This window comes from Myotis nattereri (assembly GCF_964212035.1).
Source record: "Myotis nattereri genome assembly, chromosome: 9".
Lineage (NCBI taxonomy): Eukaryota > Metazoa > Chordata > Mammalia > Chiroptera > Vespertilionidae > Myotis > Myotis nattereri.
In genome coordinates this window covers 24,310,906-24,330,773 of record NC_138084.1, presented here as the reverse complement: position 1 = coordinate 24,330,773, position 19,868 = coordinate 24,310,906, and the positions used below count along the sequence as shown (strand labels likewise).

The window sequence follows — 19,868 nt, the reverse complement described above, 5'->3', positions numbered from 1 at the left end:
AGTGAAACAATTCCGAGAGGCGAGAGGTAACCACAGGCGGAAGTTCACTGGAGGTGCCCTAACTTGGTACTGCTATCTAGACTCTAGTTAGGCAACCAGAAGGTTATATGTGGAACTCCGAAAAAGAAAGCAAAGAACTCCTTTCTATTGTGATTAAGAAAGGTCCTTATGCAAGGTGTCTGGTTCCAGCTACATGTAGGTAGTCTAAGAGGTGCAATGCATTCTGGGACCACCTCTGAATAAAACGATGCACCGTGACTTTAGTCCATGCTGAGACACTAGCTCCAATGCCATTTTTGGTCAAATACAACATCCTCTCACCTCCAGTTTCATGTTTCACAGAAGACCATCTTCCCTCACAAAAATTTCTCCAGGAGGCCTACTATCTTATATTATTTCAAAGCAGTGTCTCCTCTTGCACAAAAGGCCTTTTAAACTATCTCCGACTAAAAATAACACATTATATTTTAGTTAATAATTCATTTATTCATTCTGAAAAAGTTATTAAGAACTCAGCAAGTGTAGATGCACTTTGCTTTAGAAAAATTATGTTCGAGGCTGCTTCATGTAAAGCAGGAATAAATTAACTTGTGTATTCTTAATGGATTTTTCAAGTGGCTAAATCCTGAGTTTAAATCATCACTGATCTTCAAGTATAACAAGAGACTCAGAGACCCATGGAGGTGGGTGCACTCCCAGACAATTACCAGTAGCTTTCAAGGGAAGTGTTTCAGTGTTACTCTAAATGGTCAATTTTACATGGTTAACCATTCAGATAAAGGTTCACAAGATTAAAAACCAGTCTTAAAAAAAAAATGTTCACGGGAACAAAGGGACAATGCATAAGCTCATGTTTCATCAGCAGAGCTCTGGGCATTCAGTTGAAGCTGAAGGTCAAAACCAGCTACATTTCTGTCATTCCCTCATGTGAAGGCAACTCGGGGGTAGCCCATGTTTATTCCATGAGGGAAGAAAACCCCACACATGTTTTTAAAGCTCCACTTCTGCCTCTTCTCCCTTCAAAGCTAGAAGGGTCGCCCATTCTTCTGTGGCTGGGTTATCCGTGAAAGCCTTGCATTTGGATGTCAACTTGTCATGACTGTGACTTAGCCTTCTCCTAGAATTTATCTTTTAGCTTTGTGTTCATTTAACAGACATTGTCTGAGCCCAGGTACTGGGGACACTAAAGTGAATGAGACAGAATCCCTGCCTTTGGAGACTTCACTGCTTAGACAGGGGATGGATAGTGGATTAGACACATAAACCGGTAATTATCATTCAAGGCAGTACATGTTATAATTGACAAAAAAGGGCATCCCCCAAAGAGGAAATGAAAAGAGGGGGTAGAGGGAAGGTGACAGACGAGAGGAGTCTGTTGGCCCAGTATTTTTCTCAATATAGATCATATATTGCAGCGCAAAAGATTAGATTACTTGATCTGTTAACCTCTTAGCACCTACAACCCATAAAGCAAGACAGAGTACCCATGAAGAGTTCAATATTGGTGAGCTTTTGGGACATATAAGCTGGAAACTAAAAGACTTATTTATGAATACTTACCTAGAACTGATATGCCATTCGAAATGTTTTCGGAGCTGAATATGATAATGCTGAAATCTGTATCTTTCCATGAAGGGAGGACATGCTGAATTATTTAGCAAGTACCTATGGCCCTGCCTACTACAAATGTGCCCATCAGTTGTCTATGTGCTATGGGGACTAAGATAATATAGGAGACATAGTTTTTGCTTTCAAGGGCTTATACTATTTTAATTGCAGAGTGAAGACTAAAATACATGGGAGAGAAAAAGCTAACTTATATGACAGCTTCTTTGAGACAAACACCATATCTCATTTAACTTCGAAAAAAATTACATTTATTCAACTTCCTACTATTTCATATTTGGGATAACCATGCTTCCTCCCCTCGGGACTCTGAATTGAAATCAGAATAGAAACAAATTGCCAAACAGGAGTCATAATACAGGGTCCAGCCTCATGCTAACAAAGCTGTGTTAGAAAAACACAGTGGAGCCCACTTCCCACCATCTTGAACCAGTGTCCTGGAATCCACACAGTTAGAGGCAGAAAAATGGGAACTGAGAGAGCAAAGATCTTGGCAGGGCCTGCAAGCAACCATCCCTGGGTTTGCTGCTTCCTGTGTAATGGTTAGAATGCCAAGAAACTACAGATGTGGACACAGTGGTCCACAGAGCAAAAGAGAAATGGGCTCAACCAATGTGCAGTGGTCTGTTGCTTTGGTTTACACGCCATAGAGTCCAGCAGATGACTGATCTAGTGGGTCTCACCAGTCGGATTACTCACTCTTCTTCTCACGGAAAGGAGCAAGGAATGGGGACAGGAGAAGGGTCCAGAAGCTCCTCTGTTAGTGTTCTCTTTTAGGAAGCAAGTCCCCTTGTGGGAACACAGCATGGGGGAAAGAACTTCCCTTAACTTTATTCCAGGCATAGAGAACTTAAGTAACTTGCCCCAAATCACTGGTCCAGTAAGTGGTGGACCTGGAATTAAACCTAATCACTGGGCCCAGGAATGCAGGAACCTGGCTTAGATTGCCTCATGAAGTTTCCGTTTAGAAATTGTTTCTTTAAAGTCAAAGACTACCTATCCCAAGTAGGATATTCCAGCATATTTTTCTAGACTAGAACATCATATCCAGTCACAGGGAAGACACACCACAATGATTTAATGATTGTATAATGGCTTATATAATTAACGACCAGTTCTGATATAGAGACCATACATGACCTAGGAATTCAGATAGCGCAGGTTTATTCTGGGCAGGAGTCTTTCTAGAGGAAGTAGAACTACAGCTGGGTCTTGCTGGATTAGTAGGATTCAGATGAACGAAAGGAGGAGAGAGTCATGAGTAAACAAATTAGATGACAAGGATTACAACAAAACATTTTTGGTTTTGTCAACTTTGGTACAAAGTAAAGCAAACTTAGTCATAAAGCATGCTGACCAAGTTTTTCATTGTCTTGATAGTAAGTCATAAAGGTGCTCTTTTAGGACTGGAACGTGCCAATAATAATAATAGTATGTCCATGAATCATTTACTGTGCCCAGCACTTGTCTAAACACTTCTTTACATGTATTAATATTATCATTACCCTGAGAAGAGATTGTGGCCCAGATATTTGAAATAAACTGTACAAGGTGACAGACCTAGTAAGTGGTGAACCTGGAATCTAACTTGATCCTTGGGCCCAGGAATAATGCCCCAGGCCTTTTGCTCTCAGGTGAAAGTGTCTGATTAGGAACTGTATATTTTTCATTGATTCCAGAGAGAGAAGAAAAGAGAAGGAGAGAGAGAGAAACATCAATGCATCAATGTGAGAGAGAAACATTGATTGATTGCCTCACGCACATACCCTGGCCAGGGATCAACCCCACAACCTGGGTATGTGCCCTGAGCAGGATGATGCTCTAATCACTGAGCAACCAGCCAGAGCAGAAGAATTTCTTTAGCAGTCCATGCTCTCGAAACCTCTGAGTTTCTGATTATTTACAAGGCTGCGAATTCTTTCTAACCATGCTCTAATCCAAGTATTGAGACAATAAAGTAAATGATGTCTCTCTAAATCACAAGATATTCCATTTATTTGGCTTCCAGTACAGCAATTCAAACTTTCCTGTACATCTGAACCACTTGTACAAGTTTCTAATCATAACATATACTCAGGCCCTGTCCTACACCTATGAATCTCAGGAACTAGGATCCGATATCTGTATTTTTAAAAAAACACCACAGCTCTAGTTAAGTTCTTCAATTATTCACTGACCAGGATCTTCAGCTTTAAGCAAAATTACAACTTTGGAGCTCAAGGAACAAGACATCAAAAATTATATGTTCCTTTCTCCTCTTTTTTCCAAAGAAAAAAAAACACACTAAAGTCTAAAAATCAGAATAAACATTTTTTATCTTCCTATTATCATTTCTTCCTTGACACATAAAAGTTCTCTCAGCTCTAGGGAGAGAGTGGTCACTAGGCCAGGGTGACAATATTGGCCTATATCTGTGCCAGGCACTCACAGTAATGCCTCAAGAGTGAAATATGGTTTCTTTCTTGAATACTGCAAGTCACAGTTGTAGATAGCCAAAGTAACAGTAAGGCGGCTGCGTTAGAAGTCACCTGGCTGTAATCCTCACTCCTGTTCTAGAAGCTGTGCATCTTGGATCAAGTTATTTAGCTACTCTGAGCTGCAGTTTCCTCATCTATTATATAGGAATAATATCTGTCCAATCTTTTTTCAAAGGTTATTTGTAGGATCAAATGGAATGAGACATGTGGATGCATTTTTAATGTATGCAACACTACACCTTTGGAAAAGATTATTATTAAAATGTACAATCTTGTCTAGATATGACTTTAGCCAATAAAATCATGCAGGAATGTTAGTGATGACCAACCAGCTGAATTTTAGTTTCAGTACCAATGCTACTGAGGTGCTTCACCAGTACAAGACCTCAGAACCTCTGATACTGCGTGGAACAGAAATGCTGAGGGTTCCCTAAGTTTTTACAGCAGACTGACTCTGAAGAATAAGCCTGGGCCTGGTCATGGTGGCTCAGTGGTTGAGCTCCAACCTGTGAACCAAGAGGTCACAGTTCGATTCCTGGTCAGGGCACATGCTTAGGTTTGGGCTCAATCCCCAGTAGGAGGCATGCAGGAAGCAGTTAATCAATAATTCTCTCTCATCATTGATGTTTCTATCTTTCTCTCTCCCTTCTTCTCTGAAATAAAAAAAAATATATTTTTTAAAAAAGAATAAGCACAGGTTCTGGAATAATAGATACTTCCAAGTTTTAAGAACGTCATTGTCAGGGATGTGAAAACCAAAAATATACATACTGGTATTTTAGAAAAATCATTTTAAAATAAATTCTACTAATGATGATAAATTTTAATGATTAATAAAATCTTTAAGATAATGTTCTACTGCATTACTTCTCAAGCATTATACATCTATAATTATTTCTAAAAATGATGCAATGAGAAACATTGCCCATAGAAACATCTACTTTATCAGGTTACCATTGTGAACACTGACCAAGCAGATGAACACAGCTTTCAATGCCAGAAAATGATGACAGGAATGGGCATTTTCATGGGCAAGGAAGGAAGATTTAGGACTTTGGGATTTCCACCTGTTGACTTTTGACCTAGAACAACATTTTCCCAACTGGGTTTTGAAGAATGTTAAGAGGCTCCTTGCAAGGGTCATAATTGGGTCAAGGGGGCAGGATGCTCCTACCTGTAGCTCAATTAGAACAGACCTGGTTATTTTTATTTTAACTATTGCAGTTCCATATAAGATTTTGTTAGGGAGGAAAACAGTCTCACAATTTACTTATTTGTATTTATACCACTAATTTGAAGGTTGTGTCTATCCCTCCAATTTTGTCTGAAACGAAGAATAGGATGGTCTCTGGCACTATTTATTTACCACTTATTCTAACTGCCCTCCTCAGGAGTGACAGAGAAGGCTAAGTCCATGGCTATAGGTTTGGTATTTGAAGGAAAATGGGACCTATTACAACTTCCTGTGTCCTGTGATTTTTTAATTTAATTTTATTTTTTAGATCCACAAAGAACTATGTGCAAATTTGCTTCCTTGTTGTATATCAAGAGGTTAAACATTTCTGAGTGGATGACTGTGCTCTGGTTATATTGACATATTTACATGATCCATGAAGACCACATACGGGTTCTTACTTATACCACACGTTTGAGCAAAAGCACCTCCCTGAGTTCACAGCGAAAGGAGACCCAGTGGATTGAAAAGTGGTTTTTAGTAAACTCTAAAGGAATACCATTACAAAATTTAAACACGTTTTGACTAATGTTTAAAGGCAAGCTAGTAGTCACTGAACGGATTTTTGTCTTCTTTTCCTTAGTATAATCATGAAACTAGCTTCTAGTAAAGTAAATGAAAGCAGTCTCACAATTTAAGTTTCTTTAGGGGGAAAACACACAGGATTTATAAACACTGTCAAATGAAAGACAGATTCCTGAATACTCAGAGGCCCAAATACGTCCTTGTATTTAAGGGGGTGGGGGTGGGGGGGGGAATCCATCGTAAAATCAGTAGTCCAGAGATTTCCTTCTATTGTGGCTTCTATCAGCATTATTACAAGAGTTCCTATGGAATATCTGCAAACACAAGATGTTGAAGATAATGTCTAACAAGCATGTTCATTGTCTTAATTTGAATGCAGAATGACATCTGAAAATTAGGGGCATAAAAAAAAGGTCAATGAGTTTTTCCAAAATGTTCCAGTCCACAGTATGAGCTGGAAGTTCAGAAATAACTCGGAGAACTTGTTCAAAAGAACTTTTTTCTAGATTTTTGAAGCGAGTCTATAAAGAGGTCATGGGAGGTTTATGTGGGAGAATCAACGGAGTTCCTTATCAAGTAGCAGCTGAAGACAGATGGCTCCATACAGTGGGGGGAAACTAGCTAGCCTGGTGCTGGGTACTCACTGGGCGCTCAATTCATGCTTGGGGAATTAATGAGTAAAATAATCATTTCCAGTGTATAATATCTTTACTTTTTTTAAAGAAAAGCTTTGAAGCAGGGGGAAACATACATGCAGGCTATAAACTATAAGATATATCAAAAAGGGGATGTAAATAATAAATTGCTTTGCTGACAATATGAATACTTGAAAGCTGTATGAGAGATCATAAAGAATAAATATTCGTGAGGACTTGGAGTAAGCTATGCATCTGATGGTCTACATTTGCATTTTAATGGCATCTTCATGTTGGTTAATCTCCACCTTATTTTACAGACGAGTAAAGGTAAGTTATAATAAATTATGAAAAAGTAGCTCTCTTCATGGCGAAGCCTAATGGGATTGGGGGAGGGGTCAACCTCTTTGACAGTTTACATTTAAAAAGAAGAACTTTTTGGAAAACTAATCATCTGAAGATTTTTATGGTTCCCAGAGAGAAAGGTGGTTTTTTTTTTTGTTTGTTTGTTTGGTTTTTTTTTTAGTTTAGCTGTTGAACTCTTAAAAAAAAAATCTAATGTCAAAAGTTAATCTCTTGAGCAATTCAATCATCTGAATCTGATCAGAACTATTTTTTTTAAACATTCCCTTCTGTCTGATCCAAAATAAAAATAACTACTTTTGAGAATCCATAGGTAAGTACAGAAAGTAGTAAAAGTACTGCACTTTGCAAGGAAATGGGAAGGATTTCTGAGACTTAGTTCATGAAGCTGCACATATTTCAGGTAGATGATTCAAAGAGAGAATATATTATTGTCACCACTAAGATTATATAGGAATTAAAAATAAAGAGCATACTTATGATATCAATATATTTGGAAAACTTAGGAGTACAAAAGTACTGCAGAGTATACCTCGTTCCAACCTCCCACGTTCATATATAACACTTCCTAAAAGAATTTCAGTCTGTTTAAACATCTACAAGAGGAAACTGACCATATGCCAAAGAAGCCTTTTTTCTTTGTTAGATTATAAATCCCCTTAATAAAATGCTTTGCATGCAGTAAGCATTAAATGTTTGCTTAATTAAATGGAACTACAAGTTCTAGATACTACACACAGTACCTACGTTAATATCACTGGTCCTAGATCTGCTCTCAAGGGCAATATAAAACAAACCTCCTCCCTCAGCCAGATCTTCACATTTGTGAAAGCTGTCCTCTAACACACATGCCGCCCCTCCAACCTCCCCAGCCATGGCAGGCATTAACAATCAGAACACTTTTTAAAAATTTTAACGATGAGAGAGAGAGAGAGAGAGAGAGAGAGAGAGAGAGAGAGAGAGGAAGGGAGAGGGTTAGAGAGATAAAAACATCTATGAGAGAGAAACATTGTTCGGCTGCCTCCTACACACCCCTATTGGAGATCAAGACCACAATCTGTGCATGTGCCCTGACCAGGAATCGAACCGGAGACCTCTTGGTTCAAGGGTCGACGCTCAACCACTGAGCAACATTGGCCAGGCTAGAATGTTCTTTTTCATTGAGCCTGGAGAGCTCCAGAATTCTTAACTCAGCATTCCAGCTAGCTACCATCATGTGATTAGTTTCTAAGGGAGACAAAACCATTTGCCACTCCAGCCTAGTCTTCTTGTCCCAAGCCGCCCATTGTACGTTCTCTGTTCCCTCAACCATTCCCCAAATCCCCTATGCATCCTGGTCACAATGATCTCAATACAGATCAATCTGTCAATGATAAACCTAAAGGAACCTATTTCAGACCCTTGAACGGAAGACAACACTCTTTTAATAGTCTACTTAATAAGTGGAGGAGAATTATTAACTTCTCCATTTCAGTATTATGCTTCTACCAGTATAGACCAGTAGCTATGTCGACTGGCCCTAGTCACATCACTGGCTCACATGGAACCCTCCATTATTTAAGACATCTAGGTTTCCTTTCCACAGTCCATTAAGTCATCCCCCAAAACCTTGTATCAACTCCCTATTCTATCCTACTTATACAATTGATTTTTAACCTAATCATAGTATTTTCATTGAAGTGAATGTAAATGATCCAGACTCTAGCGTTCAACAGAAGGTCTGCTGGCTTTATGTTTCCATATGATAAGTACATCGTCTGTGCCTTCAGATACACCATCAGCCAACATGTTAATGCTGGATGTCCTTGCCCAAATGTTGCATAAGAGAGAACACCTTCGACAGTTTTGTCTAGGAATGTGGCCTGGGACTCCGCCAAGCATCTCTTCCAGCAGCATGGAGCAAATTTCTCAACCTTCAGTTTCCGCATGATGTAAAAGAAAGTTATCTGTGTTTAAAAACACTTCCCATAATTCAAGAAATAAGTGAGCATGTGAAAAGAGAGAAACTTGTTTTAGTTTGGGCACAGTTTCAGTTTTCAAAAGCACATAGAGGCAGAAAGAAAGCATCAAAAAATGCAGCACATGCTGATGGTAGCAGCTCCAAAACCAAGACTGATTTAGACTAAATCCCATGTGGCAAAAATTTAGTCAATGAGTTTCCTTCTTTATCTCTCTCTCTCCCCTCCAACCACTTCTTCCCTCTCTCACTTTCGTTTCAAATATTTTTTCCTGAACAATAAAGTTTTCTGCAACTGATCGCTTCTATGATGATACAAAGTGCAGACAATATGATGACTTTCTTTGATTCTGTGCTTACCAGAAATTGGCACAAACTTAATGTCTACTGTTTTCCATTTCCTGAGGTATAATAATTGGCATCACCACTGGCATCCAAATATTTGAAACCATTTAAATGAAAATCCACCAGTAAGTTTATTCTTGCTACTGTCTAAATCAACTTTAACATTCCATATGTTCCAAATAATTTTATGAATGAACCAAACTGTGCATAAGAAAGTTTAGAACTAAGTCAACTAAAGGACATTTATCATAGGTACTAGGAAGAAGCAAGTATTATCACATATATTTTCTCTAATTTTGGCCTTTTCACCAGCAAAACAAACAAATATATTCCATAATTATGAAGCTTCATTGTCTACTTTGCTAGCCAGGATCTGAAGCCACTATTAATCAATCTACTTGTTCATTCAACAATATTTGTCAAAGTGCCTCTTCTGCTACCAGTGCTGTTTTAGATGCTAATATGGGAACATACAGAAGTGAATGTATAAAATACAGATTTTGTCATCAAAGCATTTTAAGCTAATTTGTAATGATTGGTTCCTGGTTGCATCACTATGTTTTGGTTCTGGCCCAGATGCATATCTTTAGCTATTTTAAGGTTAAGGTAATTCTTATAATTTCCTTCTCCTTGTGCTCCCACCCCCCCCCTTTCTTTCTTTGGTGTTTATATACCTTTATTTTATTCTTAAATCTTCCCAAATCATTAAAGTTAGAATTAGATCATAGATTTAAAAAAATTCTTAAGGTTTCTCTACTCAATTTATCTGGTGTTACTGCATCTTGGAAAGTGCAATGAATTGCCTGTAGTAAATGAATAAAATCAGAACCTTTACATTCAATGCTGCAGTGCATATCCTTGAAAATAATATGTATTAACGAGAGAACCAGCCCTATTCCTGGCAGGCTAGTCTATATTTGGCTACTATATTAAAATGCTAAAAGTGTATATACTGACTTGTGACTCTGCCTATTTTAAAATCTTACCTACAATCCCAAATGTGTATTAACCTCCCAATACACTCACCCCACAAATCTGAATAGGACATAGGAACTGTGGCCTTGGGAAATGGCTCACATGGCAAACAAGCCATTTGGCTGGTAAAGCTGGTGATTTTGTTCTCTAGGTGGCACTATTACTTCAACTTTTGATGAGTTGCTTAAATTCCTTAAAAATGCCTGTTTTCCATTATAAATTTCTTAATTTTATATATAGTAGTTGTAATTTAATGACAGGTTGCCTTCTAGTTTTCTTTTAATAAGCCAATTTGAAGGTAAGTGATTTTTTTTTAAATATCGTTTTACATCTCCTAGTTATAGTGTCTCCAAATTAAGGAATCTTCCTTTGTCTGCCCCCCTCCCTCCAAAAATGAAGAGGCATGTCAAAAACACAGAAGGTCGTCATAAAGTTTCAGTCAGACCAAAGGGAACAAGATGAAAGCACATTAAGAGCTACTAGGTTCTGCGAGCTTTCAAAATCAGGACATTACTACCATGACAACCAATGTAAGTTCTTTCAAGTGAACCTTTGGGGAAAACTGGATAATGTTCGTTACTCTGGGCTCTTTAAAGATAAACTTTTACTTTATTGTGGCTGTCACTGGAGCTTAAAATTTACTTTGCTTCCCCCCACTACCCCCAAGTCCTCTCCTGTCCCACACCCAGGCCCCAGTTCCTCTCTAATGGAACCCGTCCTCAATTTTTAGGCAGCGTGTAAATGAGACATTAGGGCAATGAGCCATTTTGTAGCATCCAGGATATCTGTACATATTTGTTTCAACAAGAGCATAAGTGCCCCAGAGTTTGTACTTGAACGTGAGTACTTGCATTTATTTTTAAAAAATTTTTTCAATTACAGTTGACATTCAGTATATTTTCTATTAGTTTCAGTTGTGCAGCATAATGTTTTGACAATCATATACTTTATAAAGTGTTCCCCCTGATATTTCAAGTACCTACCTGGCATCACACATAGTTATTACATTATGAACTATATTTCCTATGCTGTACTTTACATCTCCATGACTATTGTGTCACTGTACTTCTCAATCCCTTCAACTTTGTCATCCATTTGCATTTATATATTTTTTATTGATTTCAGAGAGGAAGGGAGAAGGAGAGAGAGATAGAAACATCAATGATGAGAGAGACTCATTGATTGGCTGCCTCCTGCACACCCCCCACTGGGGATGGAGCCCACAACTGGGGATGTGCCCTTGACCAGAATCAAACCCGTAATTGAACCTAGGACCCTTCGGTCCACAGGCCAATGCTCTCTCAACTGAGCCCAACCTGCTAGAGCTCAACTTGCATTTAAATGAAAGCTTCCATACTTCTCTGACCACTCATGCTTTTCCACAGAAATGAGAACACCTTCCTGATGCACTTAGAGAACACACCCATTAAAGAAGTTTATCAAAGTCAGTATATTAGTGAGCTCCACTGTTTCATGTCGGTCACCAGGGGTGGTTCCATATATTTAATAATGGGCCCATGACTCTCCCAAGGCTTGACTGTCAGCATTCTGGAAAGCCAGAGATGCATTTAAGTATAAAATTATTTAGGATTAAACAATTCTATGCCTTCAGTGGAATTTTAAGGAAACTTTGAGGACACATATGCCTGAGTTTAAAAATACTAAAGCCTTCCTCTGTTTCCAGGGTTCAACCCCACACGCAAACGGCATACGGATTTCATTTGCCAACATCATTTATTGTTTAACATTACTCCATACCGAACAGAGTAAATGGATGCAGAGTGTAACTGGTAAGTTCGCTCATTCACTTTTGAAGCCCATATGGGCATGTTTTTCATGCTAATAAAGAGAATATATCACCACGCAACTTAATGTAACTCTTGTTCAAATGTTTTCTTCCTCCACTGAACAACAGCCAGCAGCGAAACCTAGAATTCCCCGGAATTCTCTCCTCTCTTCCTATTTAAAATGCACTTCACAGTGGGAGATCACAGAGCCTGCCAGTGGGTGAATGGCTGCACTAGAGGGCTGAGAGTCCTTCAATTAAGCAGCAATTTTGCAATTAGTGGAAACTGAGTGCTCTGTAACAATCGTTTGAAAACAAGTTGAGACAAGTCAGCAATTACCCTATTAGAGGGACGTATTCACACTTGCACTGGGCTACGCTTAGCCCCCTCTCCAAACTGAAATCTTCCCCGCCAGGAGAGGCAAGCTGAAATGATGTTTTAACCATCACAAGAAATTCAGTATTATGAACATCTGAAATGAGAGTGCCTTTCATTTTTAAAAATGTCCAGGGTTTAACTACACGCTGTTTTCATTCAGGAAGTCTGAAATTGTTCTTTTCTCTACTCTAGGACAAACTTCCTAAATCTTAAAATGGTAATGAACTACTTTGTATAAGACCTTTGCATTATGTACATCTTAAATATTTTTGAAGCTTTTAGTAGATTGAGTCTATGATTGAGACCCAAAGCTGCTGGCTGTTACATTCCACAAGTTTACCACCTGGAAATAGGTGAGTGTGTGGTGCGCTATTTACAGAAGGTTGTAAAGACAAATGTGAACAAGCTGTTTGCTATACTATTAGGTGGGCGGGCTCAGCTTGCTGTGTGAGCTGAGCTACAAACCAGAGCTATTTATGTTTGCAAGAAATGAGATTATCAATCATCTGCATTTTCACTACTGAAAAGCTGGGACTCAAAGCTTCCAGGAAGGAAGGGATAACTTACATTCAAATGGTGCCCTATTAAGCAGAAAACCCAGGGACTTTTGAGCCAGGATTTTAGAAAATAGCATCATTTACAGACACCCCCCCCCCCAACACACACACACACACACACACACACACACACACACACACACACACACACCAGTAAATGAAAATGAGCCAGTAGTACCTCCCCACCCCCTTTGGCCATTATGAGACCTAGGCAATTAACTCACGTGGAATAAATGAATCATTTGAAGTGATCATTGTATTTTAGGCAAAATAATCACTTTCTTGGTTCCTTTTGTTTGCAGGTAAAAGTTACACTTATTGAAAGGACATCCTAAAACAGATTTCCTAAATGTTTTATTTTCTCCATACTTGAATGTTGACTTACATCTTAAATGACCTTAAATATCACTTTATAATAAATATGATTTCCGGGCACTAATTCAGCTCTGAATGGGCTGTGAAAGGCTCCAAAGGTATGTGAAAAATTACTGTTATTTTGCTTTTAAAAAATGTGATGCCTAAGTGTGTCTGCAATGTTCTAATGTTTCAAAATACGTACGCAAGTCTTGTTTATCTGGAAACCATTTCTTTCTGCTTATATCATTTATAAATAGGAAACATTTTGTAACAACTTAAAATAGCCCTACATACATAACACTTTTCCTGTCATAATACTTATTATCGGTCTATATTTACCACCATTTATCACATTTTGCAAAATAAAGTAGAAGAAAAAAATACACAACGACTTTATGGCTCTGGAATTCCAGTAATGGTGACCAACATGTTTTAAATTCCAGTAAAGGTTATGGTTACATTTCAACAAGTGTCTCTTTCCTTTCTCTTACCTCTACTGCTAGTCCAGAGGTTAATTCACAAAAGAAAAATCTTAAGCAAGGTATTTGCAAAATCAGGGAACAGGAGTTAGTAATTATTTTAAAGGGATGCTGTTCGTTCCCAGGGCCAAAACTTTGTAGTATAACTTTTACCTGCAATGTGATCTATGATGTTTAATAATTTAAAGCACTATATGCCATAATCTCAGATACCTCCAACCTAAAAATAATAATGTTGCATGTGGTAAACACTGAGGATTCAGTGACAAATTAAATCTGGAATTATACCTCAATAAATAAAAATGTAAAAAAATATATGTATATATAAATGTAATTTTATAAACAAAATTACTTTTGACCTTACCGCAAATTCATGTAAAAGTAGATTTTTGGATAAAAATAGAGAGTAGTTATTTTCCAAGAAGTTGGGCCAGTTTGTAGGTTTCATGATAGCGTAACACGTTTTATATGCAGTTAAAAACCAACGTTCCCTATTATATGTTGCTTTGCTTTCAAAGATAACTGTGCTAGGAGAATTAATACACACTCAGAAATATGCTTTTCTTTGCTTCTGGCCAAGAACATGCCTGCACTCTTGTCAGAAAATGTTCACTAGGTACTGCTGACATTGAGGAGTAAGTGTAAGACACCTGGAGAACCCTAAAATAAGGTCCAGAACGCCCAAATACACCAACAACCTTCGTCTGTCAAAGCTCCACCGGCGAGGAACATGAAGCCAAATACGCGCGAGGAGTCAAAATTCATCGGGAGTCAGAAAGCATCATTCAACAAGTCCCTCCTACCAGCTCCCGAAGGGATCCCGCACAGCCTTCCCTTCCCACTTCCCCACCCCCGGGCTCCCGCCCCCAGCCACCGCTCAGGGCAGCTCGGCCGGCAGAGGGCACCCTCTACCTTTCCTAGCGCCGCTCTCCCTGCCCCCTCCTCCTCCTCGCCCCTCCACCCGCGTTCCTCCACCCGCTCCACCCCAACACACAAACACAGCATCCTCCGACTGGGACCCGGGATCATCCCAGCGGCCGCGAGGCCCTTCTCTCCCCGTCCCCTTCCCCCCCCCCCCACCTCCCCGTCTGCAATCCTCCTGCTCTGCCCGTCGGGCATAAGCCCCCAACCCTCGGCTATTTCTTTCCAGGCACAGCTCACTCACCCGTTCCTTCTTCCCTGCTCTGCATCCCCAGGGACACACCCGGGTCAGGGCATCCCCCCCACCCGCACATCCTCCCCGGCCCCCCGAAAAAGACAAAACTTTTCCTTCCCGGGAAGGTGACCCAAAGGAGGGGCGCGGGGTGAGGAGAGGTGTGGGCACCAGCCCCGGAGTTCCGCAGCCTCTTAAGCTACGAGCTGCGGGGGTGTCTCAAGTTCTCCCACGAACGTCGGCGTCTTAGGACCTGTATCAGTCCTCTTTGGTCTCAACTCCTGGGGAGCAGGTGACACCGTGCCGCCGGGATGGAGCCCTGAGGTCAGGATGTGGGCCGAGGGAGCAAGGGGAGCCCCCCAATCTTCGCGGGGACCGCCCAGCCCACGGGAAAGATTCATATGCCGGTCTCCACCCCGTCCCCTCAGTTAGAGCCCCCGACAGCTGGAGCCCTCAATCTCTCTTGGGACCCGTCCTCTCCTGGGAGAGGGTTTGGGGATCCCCGGGGCGCCGTCTTCGCTCCCACCGGGCAGCTCCGTTCTCCCCTAGGCTTTCGCTCCCCCACCTCGGGGCTTCCTGGGGTCCCTACCCCCGGGGGTCCCGGCTGTGCCTCTGGGTCCTGCGATAGGAGAAGAAAGCTGCGCAGGAACAACTCCACACCCCCCTTTCTGCTGGAGGGGATGAAAGTTCTGGTCTCTTCCCACAACTTCGGGGCCCCCAGGCAACTTCCCCCGCGGACCGGCGGCCGCCCCGCCAAGCCCCGTGCCCGGAGCTCGCCTACCTCGGGGTCCATACAAAGCTCACGGGTCCCCGGCGGCCGAGTCACATCGTTGTCCCGCTTCTGGCCCCTGCGCCCCGACACGGTCCCCGTCGCCGAGCCGCTCGCCGCCCGCCCCAAAACAGGGGTGGCAGCCGCGGTTCAGGTGTCTCATCAAAGCTGCGCGCGGAGGATGTGGGGGGCGCGCAGCGCTGGCTACTCGGCTCCGCCCGGGAGCCCGCGGCGCGACGGGGTGCGCGGGACAGCGAGCGGGCGGGTGCGCCCGGGGGCGGCGGCGGCAGCGGCGACCGAGAGCTCCTGCCTGCGCCCGGAGCTCGGGTCAGACATCATTTAGCCCTTCGGTTGCGCTAGGATTGGTCCGACGTCGCCGCCCCCCCACCCACCCCGCCCCCTCCTCCGACTACCCTCCCCTCCCGTCCGGCTCCCCCGCGCCGCCGATCCCAGTGCGGGGCGGCCGCTTCCAGGGAACGGCGGCCGCTTAAAGGGAACGCCGCGCCTTTTCCTCGCCCCGGCTCAACCCCCGGGACTCCCGAGGCGCCCCCGGCCCGCGCGCCCCGCGCCGCCTGCCCCGGGCCCTGAGACGGAGCCCCACGAGTCCCGCGCCCGCCTGGGGCACCTCGGCAGGACGCACGCGCGGTGTTCGTCACTCCTAAGGGAGCCCTAACCCCCGCCCGGGGGAACCCCAAGTCCCGCGCCCTAGCCTAGGCGGAAACCCCGGCAGTGCGCGCGGGGGCGGAAGGGAGCGGGTGCAAATTCGGCGCCCTGGGGTCTGGCTCTCCTCGCTGCAAACTCCCTCCGCCCCATCCCAGCACCCAAGTTCTGCGGGAGAGGGCGTGCGCTTCCCGGCCACAGACACACCTTCCCGCACCGCGAAGCTTGCCAACGCGAGCACACAATGAAAGCGCACAGAGCAGGGGGACTCTAGGTTTACTCCGCTGCCTTACACACGCCGGCTTAACCGGAGTTCGCGCACTGACCTCTCCGGAGTTTGCCTAATAGGAATTCAATCAAGATAATAACGGTATTCCTTATTCATGAACGCCCCCAGATAACGTTACACCAAGTTACTTGCTCCAGCCAGGAAGCCAAGGCAATGACAGACCTCACTAAAGCCACATGCTTTCTAGCCGACAAAACAGGAAACAAACAAAATACGGAAAGAGGAAAATAGAAGAAACCCACCTTTTCAGTCACTACTTGTCAAAGTAAACATCAAGGCAGCTGCTTTGGGGAAGACTTCCGTCCCAAAACTCCCAGACTATTTTTTTTTTCACGTTCCCTTTCGTTAAAAAGAAGGGGTGGGGGGGGCAAGTCTTTGGTGCCCGGTCTGTACTCCTTCTGGTCTGCAGCAAAGAAGTTAAATTATTGATAGTGGAAATTGCATGGCGGAGGTAATACTCGCACCCCCTGAGCGAGGAGCTCCATTTGATCTCGGCCGAGGCAGGGAGATTTCATGCTAGCTCGCCGGGGGGAGCCGCAGCGCCAGCAGCCCTCGCGGCGGTGAATGGGAAAGTGGGTGGGAGTCCACGAGAGGGCTCCACGGTGCCTTGACGTGCGCTGTCATATGATACCTCCGCTGCCTCGAAATAGACACTCTAGTGCACGAATTACCAGAATCAAAATTCAGCGCATTTAAAATGATACATCTTTTATTAGAAGAGTTCCGTTCCAGGCATTGCATGGTTTTGCAGATGTTTTCACTTCCCTCCATTGCAAACTTACACACATAAACCAACCCTTTTAATGATGAACCTGGGCAGCAAAGATAAAAAGCCTTCTGTTTTAAGGGGGTGGTGGGGGGTGGGGAGGGAGGGAGCAATTGGCTCAGTTGATCCTCCTCTCGCCCATCCCCTCCCCCTAGCTTTTCTGCTAGCAAACAGTCTTTCCGGTTCATATTTGCCAGTGGCCCAGACCCTTGGAGAGAATGAAAGTGGCTAGGGTCCAAGGACCGTTTTCAGTTTGCCATTGGACGAACGCTGTCAAGCGTCTACACAGGTTCCTGCATTAAAGCTGAATTTTCTTCCCATTAGTTCGACCTTACGCACGAGGACAGACCTTAAATTTCAGAACAAGGAACCAGAGGGCAGTACTTAACTTGGAGTCATTGGACCTGCTCCCAGAAGAAAGATCACCTGGGAGCCTGTTAAAATGCAGATTTCTCTTTCAGACAAGGTGATTTACTAGGGGCGGGGCAGGGTCCAGGGATTAGATTGAACAAGAACCACAAACAATTAAGATGCAGAAAATCTGAGGTCACACTTTAAGAAATACTCTTTCTTAAAGGATACAAATTGGAGTCAGAGGAATCTCCCCCACCCCCCACATTGGGGTAGGCAGTTTTGTGTGTATGTGCATTTTTTCTGTACTCTCAAAGAGGTTTGACCTAATAATTGCTGTAAGAATTTCCCTAAACACTCCAACCTTATTTTGGGGAAAGGGAAAGATTTATAAACAGTTTCCTTTCCTGGACCCTCTTGCGGTTATCAAGAATGTGCTGTTGAACCGAATATATAATGTTAATATATACTCAGTTCAGTTTACCTAAGGGTTTACAGTTAACAAAATGAGTTCACTTTTATTAGCTGTTTTAAAGCGTCTAACGACCAGTGACAGAAAATATCATTCTCATTTTATAAACCAAGAACCAGAAGCTCAGTGTCACGAAGAAAAAAAAAATGTGCCCAAGTTCACACGACTGAATGCCAATGAACTCAGGAACTCCAGCTAGAACATGCCCACTCCAAAATAAGCGAAGCTCCTTGGAAGTGTTATCAGGAGGTGTGATCATTCAGAGCATCTTGGCAAATTGTTGGACTGAATAGTCAAATTATTCAAATATATGCATATTCTTAGAGTGTTACACATTTAGCTTTGCACCTCTGTCAACTTGACCGAGCACATGACCAATACAAACCGCCCTACTGCACAGATGGTGATGTTTATTGGGGAACAGTCAATGTATGTGAAATATGCGGGCTATCCAGAAGCAATAAAGGACAGAGCGCATGAATCTGAGCTTGCCCCCCTCAAAGAACCTCTATATTGATTCCTAGGGGTGTGGGCTGACGGCAGACACAATTTCTTTTAATATTGCAAAGACAATTTAAGAGGCTAGCTTTATAAGTAAATGAAAAATAGTTGTACTACTTTATAAAATACTGGAAGAGTCCTACCCTAAACTTTGTTTTTTATTAAACTTTATGATAGCTTCAAACCGATGCTTACTTTCCAACTTTAAGTTTGCTTGGAAATGAGTTCTTGCCCCAGGTTTTTAAGTTCAGTTGCAATTTACTCCCTTCCTGAAAAATATCTGGCAAGTGGACATCAGGAATCTTTGCAGCCTTCTCAGTGCTGCTCAGTTAGAAGTGATGACAAATATTTTACCTTTCAATTCACATTGCCACAGCTGCATTTCTGCTGAAGAAGAAGAAGGGAAAAAAAGTGCTCTCATTTCTGAGACTCTGGTTGTGTCTGTGGTCAATCTTCTTATTTCCACTTTCCCTTGACATTATTCAAATAAATGTTTGTATCTTTACTTTCCAGTGTGTGGTGCAGTTTCACTGAGGAAAAGGCAGAGGAGTCAGAAGTAGCTGGAATATTTAGGAAAAAAAAAATCAAATGCCAATTTAGATAAACCTTCTGATGAATCAGACCTCTTGACACTTCTGAGCACTTACAAACTTTGAGTTGTAATTACAGTGTTTTACCAGACTTAAAACACTTGCCTTAAAAGTGCATCTTAAATTCAAAAGCAATGATAGCAAGATGAGCTAAAGTTGTACCAGTGCCTTGCATGGAATTCTAAATGTTTTTATTTGTTTAATTCAGGTAACATCTAGAGCAGTGGTTCTTAACCTTGGCTGCCCATTAGAATCACCTGGGAATCTTTTTAAAATCCTGATTTCTGGGCCTCATCCTCCGGAAATTCTGTTTCTTTGTTACTAATGTTGTGGCCTCACCCCATAACAAAGAAACAATTTCCGGAGAATGAGACCAGAAATCAGGACTTTAAACAGATTCCCAGGTGATTCTAATGTGCAGCCAAGGTTGAGAACCACTGATCTAGAGTGTTCAAGGTCTGAGGTCAAACTTTTTACAAGTTTTTTTTTTTTTTTTTTCCATTGTGATCGAGAGTGATACTGAGGAAAAGCTTCACTGCTTGAAAAGAAAATGCTCCCTACTTCACTTTTGGGGTTTAAAATTAATTTTGAATTTTGACCTTTTCTTATTTTTTTATTATGG

At 42.2% G+C, this 19,868-nt stretch overlaps 1 protein-coding gene across 5 annotated transcripts in view; it reads right to left on the bottom strand.

Moving 5' to 3' along the window:
- The window catches only part of BDNF (brain derived neurotrophic factor), a 55,503-nt gene that overhangs the window by 17,768 nt on the left and 17,867 nt on the right, over window positions 1-19,868 (bottom strand). Inside the window, exon 1 of one of the 5 annotated variants that reach the window (XM_081099574.1) lies at window positions 16,809-17,063. The exons of 3 other annotated variants lie outside the window; for them this stretch is intronic. Coding sequence is in view for 1 of the 2 variants with exons in the window: in XM_081099573.1 (XP_080955699.1) it covers window positions 15,630-15,641 (12 nt within the window). In the remaining variant the exon portion in view is untranslated. Of the gene's footprint in view, window positions 1-15,629; window positions 15,932-16,808; window positions 17,064-19,868 lie in introns of those variants that run through there. One more of the 5 variants, XM_081099573.1, reaches the window with a different exon arrangement.